This window comes from Hyperolius riggenbachi, chromosome 2 (genome assembly GCF_040937935.1).
Source record: "Hyperolius riggenbachi isolate aHypRig1 chromosome 2, aHypRig1.pri, whole genome shotgun sequence".
Lineage (NCBI taxonomy): Eukaryota > Metazoa > Chordata > Amphibia > Anura > Hyperoliidae > Hyperolius > Hyperolius riggenbachi.
The window spans coordinates 119,121,614-119,134,754 of record NC_090647.1 but is presented as its reverse complement, the minus strand read 5'-3'; the positions used below and the strand labels follow the sequence as shown (position 1 = coordinate 119,134,754).

Here is a 13,141-nt window from a genome sequence, read left to right as displayed (position 1 = left end):
TTAAGGACCTGGAGTCCGAAACGTGTCAGTCCAGTGCAATTACCTGTAACTGGCCATGTCCTGAATAAAGTTTATTGGATGTGGAGACATTGGTGCGGACCTTCCTTCTCTACCTCTGTTCAGTGAACAGTTGGAGTCCTGCAGCGTAGAGAAGGCTTCTCCATCGGAGGCAGCAGTTTTAGGCGCGCATGGAAGAAATTACACTTCTGGATTGAACCGGAAGTAGTCACGTGCTGGCGTCCCACGTGATCTGAGGTCTGAGCGGCAGGGGCCACAGTGCTGAATATGAATCAGCAAACAGCTGAATGATTAAGGTGCTGATCTTGTTTTTGCATGCTAATTAAGTAGCAGGGGCCACGGATATCCATGAAGATTAGCTGCTGTTCACTTGGCAATCACTTATATTCAGTTATGCTACGTACACTCTTGCGATAACTATCGTTTGCAAGGAACGATAGTTACCAGACGAACGATATTGGGATGCAGCGATCATACACCATGATCGTTCTTGCAGAAAAGAACAAACAGAGGGGGGAGAGACACACGTAGATAACTACTTGCGCTACTTAACATATGCATTTGATGTATGATTTTTATGCCTGACAAACACTTTAACCCATCAGATTTGATGTCTGCAGCTTCCACTCTTTTGTCAGCAGGGCAATGTTCCATTATGGCTTAGTCAATGAACTCCTGACAATCATCAGTTTTAGATTGGGTAGTTGTCAATATGCCAGGAGGAATTAAACATTGGAATTGTTTTTCTTTAACTACATGTTCTTTATCATTTAGATACTTCACTCTTTTTTTATATTCTGTTCAAGTTTGGATGACTATGTATAAGGCGCATACACACACCATACTTATTGCAAACGCCAGGTCCATCAGAGCTCCTGCGGGGTGGTTCTGCCAACAGTTGTACATGAGTACAACGGCAGACTGATAAAGACTTGTTTTTTGACTGTTCCGCCGAGTGGATCATCAAACATCTTGCCAGTCTGCCAATAGCTTGTACTCATTGCCGGCCTTTGACCTGTGCGACCAGAGCGGTTGCACAGGGCGCCGGCTTTCAAGGGGGCGCCTAATAGCTGGTTACCTATACTGAGATCACCTACACCTGATTTCCTATACTGGGGGCACCTATAGCTGGCTACCTTTACTGAGGGCACCAACACATGGCTACCTATACTGAAGGCACCTACGCCTGGCTACCTATGGGGGTGATGGAGACCTTCAACTGACTATACTGGGGGCTCCTATGCTTGGCAACCTATATTGAGGGCACCTACACATGAGATCGGGGGGGGGGGGCGCACTGCAGCTATAACGCGTGGTGCAAATTGTTGGTGCTGTGCTATCATTGTAAATGGGGGTAAGGGGGGCAGATAACTGTCCCATTGATTGTTTTTATTAATATTCCTGAAAGGTTCTAGCCTTCATTGCTAAGTATATTCAGGATAATGCACTCTTTCCATCCATTTGTGGTTATTAATAGTATTTTCCAGGACGTCTCAGGACAGCAACCCTGAGACTTGTCTCCTTCCATTTTAGATTGGACAGGACGCTAGTTAAAAAATTAACATAATGAGATTAGGCAGGAACAGGCAGCATATATAAGGCAGCATTCCCTTACCCTCCTCAGTTGTTTTCCTGTCCAGCAGGATGCTGGTTCGCTGGAGGGGCTGGCTACCCATGAGGGAACTTCAGGAGCCGCGGCTGCCACGCTTTCCGACTTGCGCTGGTCAGTTGGAGCCATGCGCGGACGCTGGTCGCACGCATCTGCCTCTCCCTGCATTGTGCGCTGAAGCGGACTTCCGCCGGAAGGACGCACGCATCACATGACGGAGTCATGTGATCGGCTGAGAGGAAGGAGGAAGTCAGCCTGGCGTGCGCTGCAGCGGCCATTCACCGCTATAGAGCTAGGGCTCCGAATCAAGGCGGAAACGGCGCGGATCAGGTAAAAGACCTCAGGTGCATAACCTGAGTTTGGGCGGAGCACCACAGAGTGCTATTTAAGATGGCATCATGGTCATTTTTTCTGTTAGGCTGACCATGGAAACACCCGCAGGCTCTTGCTCCCAGGGCTCTGAGGAGACAAGCTCCACTCCCTCTCTGGTATGTGTCACATTGGTTATTTGACTTAATACCTGAATTGTGTGTATATATTCATTGTTTGAGGGAGGTTCAGGCTTTAGCTATTTCCTTTGTCTGTGTTTTTCAGCCAAAGAATGTAAAGTCGGATTCAAGGCACAAACAGGATAGGCCTACCAAGTCTGATAAAACTGATAAGCCTGATAAAACGACTACTTCTGAAACTAAGTCTGTACCTAAGTCAAAGAAGTGTGCAGTATGTAATACTCGTATGCCGGACTCAGCTAAGCATCTGTGTCAGTCTTGCACGGAAAAGGTGGTTAAGGACGAGTCACCCACTCTGTTAAAAGACCTTATGGGCTGGATGAGATCAGAGATGTCATCAGCCATTCAGGAGATTAAGAGATCAGCCATAAATCCTGATGTACCCCCGAGTACACCTCCTGTTACTCTACCTTCAGATGCCCCTATTGCTGGTACTTCCCAGTCCCCTATCAGACCACCTAAAAGGAGGATTGAGATAGACTCAGAAAGGTCAGAGGGGTCAGAAGGTGAAATAGACATTTCCTCCCTTGAAGAATTACCCCAATCAGAAATTGATGCATCCGAGAGTAAAAATGTAAAACCATTAAAGTTTGCTTTTTCCACTGACTTTATGAAAGAACTAATTGAAGCAATGCATTGTGCAATGGGTATTACTAAAGAACAAAAGTCTTTGTCACCTCTAGACCAGATGTACGAAAGTCTTTCAGATACAGTCATCTTTTATCCCTGTTCATTCCAGTCTAAAAGACATTATAAAGAAAGAGTGGGATAATCCGGAAAAGAGGGCTTTCTGGCCCAAATCCCTGGCAAAAAGATATCCCTATAGCCCGGAAGATCAGAAATTCTGGGGTCACTCTCCAAAACTTGATCCAGCCTTGTCCAGAGTCTCTAGAAGGTCTGAGCTTCAGTTTGAAGATTTTGGCAACCTGAGAGATCCCATAGATAAGAAAATGGACAACATTTTAAGACGGGGGTGGGAAGCGGTCACTTTGAATTTCAAACCATCTGTAGCCTCCACCGCAGTTTCTAGATCTTTAAAGATCTGGTTGACTGAATTACAGATCCAGATCGCTACTGGAACCCCTAGGGAAGAGATCCTTAACTCCTTTCCTAAGATTCTGCATGCCACTAACTACCTAACTGATGCGGCAGACGATTCAGTCCGCCTTACTGCCAGAGCTTCTGCTTTAGTAAACACAGCCAGACGAGGCATTTGAGTCAAAACCTGGCAGGGAGACACATCATCAAAATCTAAACTATGTGGAGTTCCCTGTGAGGGCAACCTCCTCTTTGGTTCTAAGCTAGACGAGATTTTAGAAAGATCCTCAGACAGGAAAAAGAACGTTCCCGTTAGAAGACGTAACTTTCGGGCAAACCGTTCCTTTCGTGACCAGGGCAAAACGGAGACAGAGAATAGATCAGCTCCCAGAAGGAGATGGCCCCCCAATAGATCTCACCGTGCAAAGCCCGGCATATCCTATACCCCGGCCAACCAACAGCCTAAACAATGACGCCAGGATTCCGGTGGGAGGCAGGGTATCTCACTTTTTCGAACACTGGCAGGAACTTTTTCACAACAGATGGCTATTAAACATCATTCTCCAGGGGTACAAGATAGTTTTCATACCCTCCACCAAGCCAATTTTTCGTAACTCCCCCTCCAAGAGATCAGGTTCAAAATCAGGCTCTACAAACAGAGGTAGGATCACTGTTATCCAAGAGGGTCATCCGACAGGTTCCCAAATGTCAGGAGGGTCAAGGTTTTTACTCCCCTGTGTTCCTAGTAAAGAAGCCACAAGGAAGTTATTGATTCATCCTCAACTTGAAACATTTAAACAAAGCAGTCCGATACAGAAAATTCCGGATGGACAACATCCGCTCAGTCATAAATCTTCTGCAGGAAAATTGCTTTCTAGCATCCCTGGATCTAAAAGACGCCTATCTCCATCTGCCTATCCATCTAGAATCCCAGTGCTACCTGAGGTTTGCAGTGGTGTTTCAAGGAGAGGTAAGACATTTTCAATTTAATTCTCTCCCTTTTGGTATTTCATCTGCTCCTTGGCTCTTTACGAAAGTTATGGCAGAAGTCTTGGCAGTGCTTAGGCTTAGATCTGTGCAAGTGATTGCTTATTTGGATGACTTACTTATCTGGGGTCCATCTTTTGATTCAGTAAATCTCCAAGTGGAGTTGACTATTGACTTCCTTATCAGTTTGGGGTGGTTGATTAATTGGGAGAAGTCATCCCTACTACCCAGACAGTACATGGAATTCTTGGGGTTTGATATATGTTCTGTCAGTAAAAGACTGTATCTACCATCACGGAAATCCTCGCTGATATTAAATTCTGTTCTTTCTTTTCAGAGTTCAGTCTCCATCACTCTGAGAAAGGCTATGACTGTGTTGGGTACCATGACAGCATCCTTCCCAGCGATACAATGGGGTCAGTTGCATTCCAGAACCTTACAGAACTGGATACTATCGAAATGGGACAGAAGCCTGAAGTCTTTGGACAAGAGAGTGACAATTCCCTGGAGAGTGAAACAGTCTCTAGACTGGTGGTCAGATCAGGAACATCTGAATGCAGGGAATCTCTGGGAATTCCCTCAGCAGTCTCTGATCACAACAGACGCGAGTTCCTGGGGATGGGGAGCTTATCTGGAGCAATTACCGGCTCAGGGTCATTGGTCTACACTAATTCAGAGCAGATCATCGAACTACAGAGAACTACGGGCTGTTTGGGAAGCTCTTCAGACCTTCTCCCTACTTATACATCAACATCATGTTGTAATCAGGACAGACAACAACACGGTAGTGGCCTACCTCAACCGGCAAAGGGGGACAAGGAGCAGATCTTTGTGGAGTCTGACCTCGAAGATTCTTTGCTGGGCGGAAAAGAATCTAAAGTCCTTGAAAGCGGTTCATCTGAAGGGGGCTCTAAATTGCGTTGCAGATTATCTAAGCCGAAAGATGATCTATCAAGACGAATGGTCTCTAAACGACCAAGTATTCAGGCAGATCTCAACGATGGGGAACACCAGAGGTGGACATGTTCGCAAGAAGGAACAATGCCAAATGTCCTCGATTTGCCTCCCTGTGTCCACAGGACAATCCCTGGGTCCTGGACGCCTTTTCAGTCAATTGGAACAAGCATCATCTTTACCTTTTTCCTCCCTTGGGACTGATTTCAAAGGTACTGAGCAAGATTCAACGAGACCAGGCCCAAGCAATCTTGGTAGTACCATTTTGGCCCAAGAGATCCTGGTTTGCTCTGCTACAAAGTTTAGCCTCAGATCACCTGATCCTGCCGGATCGACCGGACTTGTTGAGCCAGGGTCCGGTTCTGCATCACAATCCAGGAATCCTTCACCTTTCTGCCTGGAGCTTGAGTGGCAACTATTAAAGAGGAAAGGATTCTCTAACAGGTTGTCGGAGACACTTATCCAGAGCAGGAAGAAAGTGACAAGACAGATTTACGCTAAAGCATGGAATACCTATAGCAACTGGTGTACATCTACATCTAAAGATCCAGTCCTCTCTTCTTCAGTGCTGGAGTTCTTGCAGGAGGGATTCCAAAAAGGCCTGAGCTCTAGTACTCTGAAGGTTCAGACCGCGGCATTGAGTCTTTTCTTAGAGAGAAGATTGGCGGAGGAAGAATACGTTGTCCGTTTTTTTTAGGGCACTAAAAAGACTAAGACCTGCAGTACAGATAAAAGTACCTACTTGGGACTTGAACACAGTTTTGCAGGCTCTATGTGAAGCTCCTTTCGAACCAATCTCGGAAATCTCAGAGAAACATCTCACCTTGAAAATGGCTTTTCTTCTAGCCATAACTTCTGCACGAAGAGTGGGAGAATTACAGGCGTTATCAGTCAATGAACCATACTGTACCATTTCAGAAGACAGAGTAACTCTTCGCCTAGATATCTCTTTTCTACCCAAGATTGTATCCAAATTTCATACATCTCAGGAGATCCTATTACCAACCTTCTGTAGTAACCCATCAAATCAGAAAGAGGAAAAGATGCACTGTCTAGATGTGAGGAGATGTTTAATACAGTACATTCAACGATCTAAATCTTGGAGGAAATCCAACGCTTTGTTGATTCTCTTTGCTGGGAAAGGCCGTGGCAGACAGGCCTCTAAATCATCCATAGCAAGATGGATCAGACAGGCCATTGCATTATCCTATATCCAACAGGGAAAGCAATTATCTGGACCAGTAAAGGCACATTCAACTAGAGCTGTGTCAACATCATGGGCAGAGAGGGCAGGAGCTACTATAGAGCAAATATGTAAAGCGGCTACCTGGTCAAGCCACAATACGTTCGTTAAACATTATAGACTGGACTTATCATCCAATTCTGATTTATGTTTTGGTAGACGTGTGTTGCAGGCTGTTATCCCTCCCTAATAAAGTTTCTTGTTTATCTTCTCAGGGTTGCTGTCCTGAGACGTCCTGGAAAGACAAACTTACTTGTGGTAACGTCTTTTCCAGGAGTCGGAAGGACAGCACCCTTGCTACCCACCCGACTAAAATAATTTTGTTGAAACATCATTCTGTGTGGAGTCTTTTTTTTTATTACTGAGGAGGGTAAGGGAATGCTGCCTTATATATGCTGCCTGTTCCTGCCTAATCTCATTATGTTAATTTTTTAACTAGCGTCCTGTCCAATCTAAAATGGAAGGAGACAAGTCTCAGGGTTGCTGTCCTTCCGACTCCTGGAAAAGACGTTACCACAAGTAAGTTTGTCTTTTCTTATTATACATATGTGACTTATCACAGAGAGCCAAGCATTTGGCGTGATGTATCACCACATCAAAAAGGTGGCTAACCACTGTCCTAGGAGATATCTCAGGAGAAAAGGTGAATTGCATATGGGCCTGTGTGTGTGTGTGTGCGCGCGCATGTGTGAAAGGGGGGGGGGGGGGGGCACTTGTACTCATGTGCAACTGTTGGCAGAACCACCCCACAGGAGGGTCTGAAAAACTACCCGTTTGCAACAGTACAGTGTGTATGCACCTTAACACTCAATGCTGATAACAGACCCATCCTGAGAATTGTGCTTTAGTGAATGGACTTTGTGTCTACCACAGCATTAATAGAAGTATTCTTTAAGGGCTTATTTCCCACAAGTAATCTGACAGATAAGTATAGTTATAGCATGGACACCTTCTGCAGCACTGTAAAGGGTATTCTTTTCACTTAACTGTCCCTCAGAGGAGCTCACCATCTAATCCCTCCATAGTCTCCTATCAATCTAGTGCCGAATGACTTGTCTGTTTTAGGGATGTGGGAGAGAACAGTGCCTGAAGGAAACATGCGGACATGGGAGAGAACCTACAAACTCCATACACATAGTACCCTGGCTGGGATTTGAATTGGGGACCCAATGCTGCAAGGCAAGAGTGCTAACCACTATGCCACAGTGCTGCATACTTTTCAATGTGCCTGAAAGTTCCAATTGAGTCTTATCACATTGAAATGCCATACAGTACTGTTACAAAATGAGAATCTGCTCACTAGTGAACACATACCACAATTAACTATTTGACATTCCTGGACGTGAAACTCACGTCCAGGAAGCCATGTGCGCTCCTGCGCGTCCACGCGGCCGATCGCGCGCGTGCACGCGCGCTCCCGGCCGGCGGTTTGTTAGCCAGTGAATCAGTGAATCGGGCAACGGTGCCCGATCACTGATTCCTCTCCCCCGCAGAAAAAGCGACAGCTTCTCTCGGAAGCTACGCTTTTTCTGCTTCCTATGTCGCTCTAAGCGTACGTGGTACGCTTAGAGTGACGTCACTGTAAACAACTCATGGCTGCCATCTTGTGGCCAAAAAGTAAACTACATCTAAATGTTAAATAAAAATAAAAATACACATATATTTACAAAAAAAATACAATTTCAATCCCACCCTCCCAAAAATACCCACATAAAATGTTTAATTAAAAAAAAAAAAAACACAAATATTTACCTAAGGGTCTAAACTTTTTAAATATCTATGTAAAGATGAAATATTTCTTTTTTTTTTTTATTATAAGCTTGTAAATAGTGATGAATGCAAAACGGAAAAAATGCACTTTTATTTCCAAATAAAATATTGTCGCCATACATTGTGATAGGGACATAATTTAAATGGTGTAATAAACGGGACAAATGGGCATATACAATACGTGGGTTTTAATTATGGAGGCATGTATTATTTTAAAACTATAATTGCCGAAAAGTGAGAAATAATGATTTGTTTCCGTTTTCTTCTTATTCTTCCTTTTAAAATGCATTTACAGTAAAGTGGCTCTTAGTAAAATGTACCCCCCAAAGAAAGCCTAATTGGTGGCGGAAAAAACAAGATATAGATCAGTTCATTGTGATAAGTAGTAATAAAGTTATAGGCTAATGGGAGGTGAACATTGTTCGGATGCATGAAGCGAAAAATGACTGAATGCGAACTGGTTAACACCAGTACAGAAGTTTCTTTGATTACAGGACATGTGGTTGCAAAATGGCCTAAAGCACATCTAGTGGATAGAAGCACTACATTCGATTACAATTCTATTTGCGATCCGATTAAATCTAACATGTCCGCTTGGGAGTGAATTTGCCATTGCAAGACAATGGCATATCGAATCCCAATCAGACATGTCCGATTTAATCGGCTCGTAAATGGAATCTTCATAGAATCGTATCGTGGAGATTGGGCTTAAGGGTTTAGTACACAATGCTATTGCATGCAATCCATTTAGGAAGCTAACATCCCCCTTCAATCGCATAATTATGCAACCTATTAATGCTGCTAGTGTTGCAGCTTGATGTGAGTGCAGAGGGTTAATTTGTTTGTTTGACCAGTCACCTCAGCACATGCTATTCTGTTTAAAATCTTGACCCCTAAGGATAAGCATAGTCCTCCTTTCTTGCAAGGAAAATTTGTCTAACACTAACATCTTGTAACTTTAACAGGAAACCGCGATATTCTGCCTGAAAACAATCTTCCTCAGCACTTGCCACAGAGCTCACCCAACCAAGAGAATTTCCTACAGAGATATTCACCTAGGGAAAACTGGGATGGTAAGTTGAGTGTACAATAATTGGACAGAATGTTTGCTAGTGTGAGCTACTGGTGTCCAAACATCATGTGACATTTCTAAAACCTCTCCTCGCTAAACTGAAATGCCACCATACTATGACCATACAGTCCACTAAGTTTAGACTTGCCAGTCTTGCATAATGCCATGCTAAGAACACTGGAGGCACCCTTGATCAACAAAGCTACCAAATGGGTGAGAAGTGTGGTATCTTACATTTTCAAAGGACAAACTAATGGAAAAGGTATTAATGCACAATAGACAACACACTTCATGGGCTTCAGCCCACTTCATCCAGTCAAGTGTCTACAGTAAAAACACTTTGAAATGTTTGAATGAATAAATTTTTTTTTTTTTTCACTCCTTCTCACCTAATAGTAGTGTGTTGTCAAGAGGGGCATTCACCAGCATTCTTGGCATAGTCCAGTGATCTGAAAACTTGGCTCTCCAGCTGTTAAGGAACTACAAGTCCCACAATGCATTGCAGGAGTCTGACAGCCAGTTATGATTCATAAAAGCAAATGCATTGTGGGACTTGTAGTTCCTTAACAGCTGGAGAAACAAGTTTGCAGATCACTGACATAGTAAATGCCCTTTGGGCAGTGGCATAGCTAAGTAGCTATGGGCCCCAGTGCAGGTTTTTTTTTTTTTTTTTTTTTTTTTAAATATGGAGCCCCCCAAGCCCTCTATACATTGATATGGTGCAAGAAGGGGATGGGTAACAGTGTTTAGGATTGCTACTATTCAAAGAATCTATTGAAGTGATTACAAGCACTGGACCAATAGAGCTAATACTGTGATAGAGGGTGGACCCTTCAGGGCCCCTCTGTCCCAAGGGCCCCAATGTTGCTGCCTGTGCACTCCCTATTGCTACACCACTGTCTTTGGGGTTTAGTCACAAGGACCCCAGTCCTCTGCTATCCAAGCAGTGACCAACCAGCATCTGCTTGAACAGACCTGGGACACTGAGCAGGTATGGTTATATTCCTGCAGGCACCAATGATGGCAGGTTCATGCAACTCAGAGTAACTATACTTTTTTTTTTTCATGTATACCAACTAATCCTAAGATCCTGCATAATTGGGCTCCTGGTCTCTCATACTATAGATATTTGGAGGTTACAGGTAACATCAGGAATCAAACCTTTTACATAATGTCAGTCTTTACCACTGTTCTACTTGACTCCCAATAAAATGACTAGGTCATACAATTTCTCTGCACAGGAGGTTATGGTCCAAATAGACATTTTTGAACTCTAACTGAATGTAAGGTTGCTACCTGTATGAACCATTAGTTTCCAGTTCTTCAGATACAATTTCCTATTTTTTTTTTTTTATTTTTTTTTTTTTTTTTTGTCCAAAGCCTTACAGAATAGGAGGCCATTGCTGTTTGAAGAGACCAATGGTGCAATTTCTGTAATATTTAGAGGGTCCTCAACCTAAGGTAATGGACTGATTTTAAAATGCTGTCAATTGCTATACAAGTAATCTTGGGCTTTATTCAAACTCCATGGCCTCTATTCATAAAGCATTCCTGCACGCGGCAATGCTCAAAACAGCTGACTTTCCCGACCATTTAGCAAAGTGTGCATTCATAAAAGCTGTTTCCACATGAGAAGCTACAATTCCCCAGCAGAGCGATAAATTTCCACCTTGTGCAGTGATTTTTTTTTTTTCTAGATTTATCTAGAGAAAGTAACATGTCAATTCATAAATATTAGAGGAAGCGGTATGTGGATGGAAAATACAGTTTCCTCGGATGTAGCAATAAGCATGTGGAGACCATGTAACTGAATGGGACAGACCTCCCAAGCAGCAGAGCAAGCAGCGCACGGAGGGACTCTACCAGCTTGTGTTTCCGCAAGGCTACCGCCAGCCTACAGCGGGAAATCTCTGCACTGCTATCGCAGCTGGCAACCTTTTTTTATGAATGACCACCTAGAAGTCTAAAATACAGATGCGGTATTTTCCCTCCACTATTTTTTTTTTTTTTTTTTTTTTTTTTTTCACCACAAATGTTTAACAGCCCCTTGTGATTAACCACTTGAAAGCACAGGCTCCCCTTCCAATATTACATGAGGTGAATGGAAGGACTGACAATCACATGGCCCAGGAACTATTGTCAGTGGCTGTTCCTAGCTAGAAAAAGCTTGCAGCCCAGCCCTCCACTTCACTTGTAGAGCAAAGTGACTGTAGTGAAGAGGCTACACATGTGAATGCATAAGACACTTGCATTTATTGGTAGTACAGATGTGGCTATGCCCAGTGCTAGCAAGTGCCTATTTAGTGCAGGGGACAGCTGACACACTATGAATTCAGCCTCCTGTGGTAATACAGCAGACCAAACCTGTGCCCCAAGGTCAGAATTAGCAGCCCTACATCTAAAACTTCTTTGCAGTTAAAAATGCATGAAATTCTCAACTGGATTAATTTACACTGTAATATTTCTCTTAGATGACTGTGGGGGGGCCGTTTTCATGTTGAGAAGTTTTGGGAGCCAAAAACCTTGTGATCCTTCAGACATGCAGGATTCTTGCAAGTATGTAATATGTTTAAGTTTCTGGATAATTGTACACGTGGTGGTGGCACTCTGTGTGATCTAACCTTGGATGTAACAAGTACAGTTTATTGCCCAGCTTTCAATAGTACTCACACTTCTGAAACATTCAGACACTTTAAATCTATAGTCATGGTCCCTGGTTCAGTGTAAGCTTTCTGTTCCTGCTGCAGGTATTTTCATGGGGTTTTTGCTCAGAAGGGCAGGATTCACACTTGTACTTGACTAAGTCCTATATAGAGATGGCCTGAACCTCCAACTTTTGGTGCGCGAACTTTCACAAGTTCGGTTCGCGCAAACTTATGCAAACCGCAATAGACTTCAATGGGGAGGCAAACTTTGAAAACTAGAAACACTTATGCTGGCCACAAAAGCGATGGGAAAGATGTTTCAAGGGGTCTAACATCTGAGTTTTTGCATGGAGTGGGATAAGACGCCAAAAGTCCCAGGGAAAAATCTGGATTTGATGCAAAACAGAATTTTAATGGCAGAAATCACATTGAATGCTAAATTGCAGGCCTAAAGTGCTTTAAAACATCTTGCATGTGTATACATCAATCAGGAAGTGTAATAGTACTGCTTTACACTGACACACCACTCCCTGTGTAACGCACCGCAAACAGCTGGTTGTGCTGGACTGGTGCGCACTATGGCGAGAGTGCAGGCGATGGCTGTTTTCAAGCCCATATGGTCGTCAGGCTGAGGTAGCTCAATGACAGTACAGTGACTGTCGAGCTGATCAAATTTGATCTGTCCACAATAAAGCCAACTACCTTTCGTGGGTGTGCCCACTGAGACACTTATCGCCGTCGGTCATTGCTTAATTGTGATACGCAAACCCCTTCATTGCAGCAAGGTAATGATCACAAAGGGGAATGGGCACATGCCTTGTGTTTTGCTGCAGTGCAGCCATAAAAATTAGGTAGGCATGTACAAGCACCATAAAAATTAGTATAGTGGCCGCTGCCTCATTCATTTTGATAAAGGTGAGGTACTGAAAACATTTTGGTGACTTAGGCAACTTCTCTTCTCAGTGACAATGCCTCCAGCTGCACTGAAGGTCCTTTCTGACAGGATTCTTGAGGCAGAGCAAGAAAGAAGTTGGATGGCAAATTGGGACAGCTCTGGCCACAGGTAAAGCCTGCGCACCCAGTAGTCCAAGGGTTCATCGCTGCTCAGTGTTTACATCCACACTTAAGGCCAGGTAATCGGCTACCTGCCGGTCAGGCGTTGGTGGAGGGTGGATCCGGAAGGGCTAAGGTGAGGCGCTGGACTGAAGAATGTCTATGTCCAACATCACCACGAGCGCTGGAGCATCCTGTCCTTGCCTGCATGGACATGGGAGGATTACTGGCTGTTACTTTTAT

At 43.9% G+C, this 13,141-nt stretch overlaps 2 protein-coding genes across 3 annotated transcripts in view; one reads left to right on the top strand and one right to left on the bottom strand.

Moving 5' to 3' along the window:
• NCKAP1L (NCK associated protein 1 like) overlaps window positions 1-13,141 on the bottom strand; it is a 374,626-nt gene that overhangs the window by 290,781 nt on the left and 70,704 nt on the right. The gene's annotated exons all lie outside the window — the stretch shown is intronic.
• Window positions 1-13,141, top strand: part of LOC137544045 (protein D7-like) — a 63,156-nt gene that overhangs the window by 33,644 nt on the left and 16,371 nt on the right. For both annotated transcript variants that reach the window (XM_068265112.1, XM_068265111.1), the window contains exons 4-5: window positions 9,094-9,201; window positions 11,672-11,756. In XM_068265112.1, coding sequence (XP_068121213.1) covers window positions 9,094-9,201; window positions 11,672-11,756 — 193 coding nt within the window. The remainder of the gene's footprint in view (window positions 1-9,093; window positions 9,202-11,671; window positions 11,757-13,141) is intronic.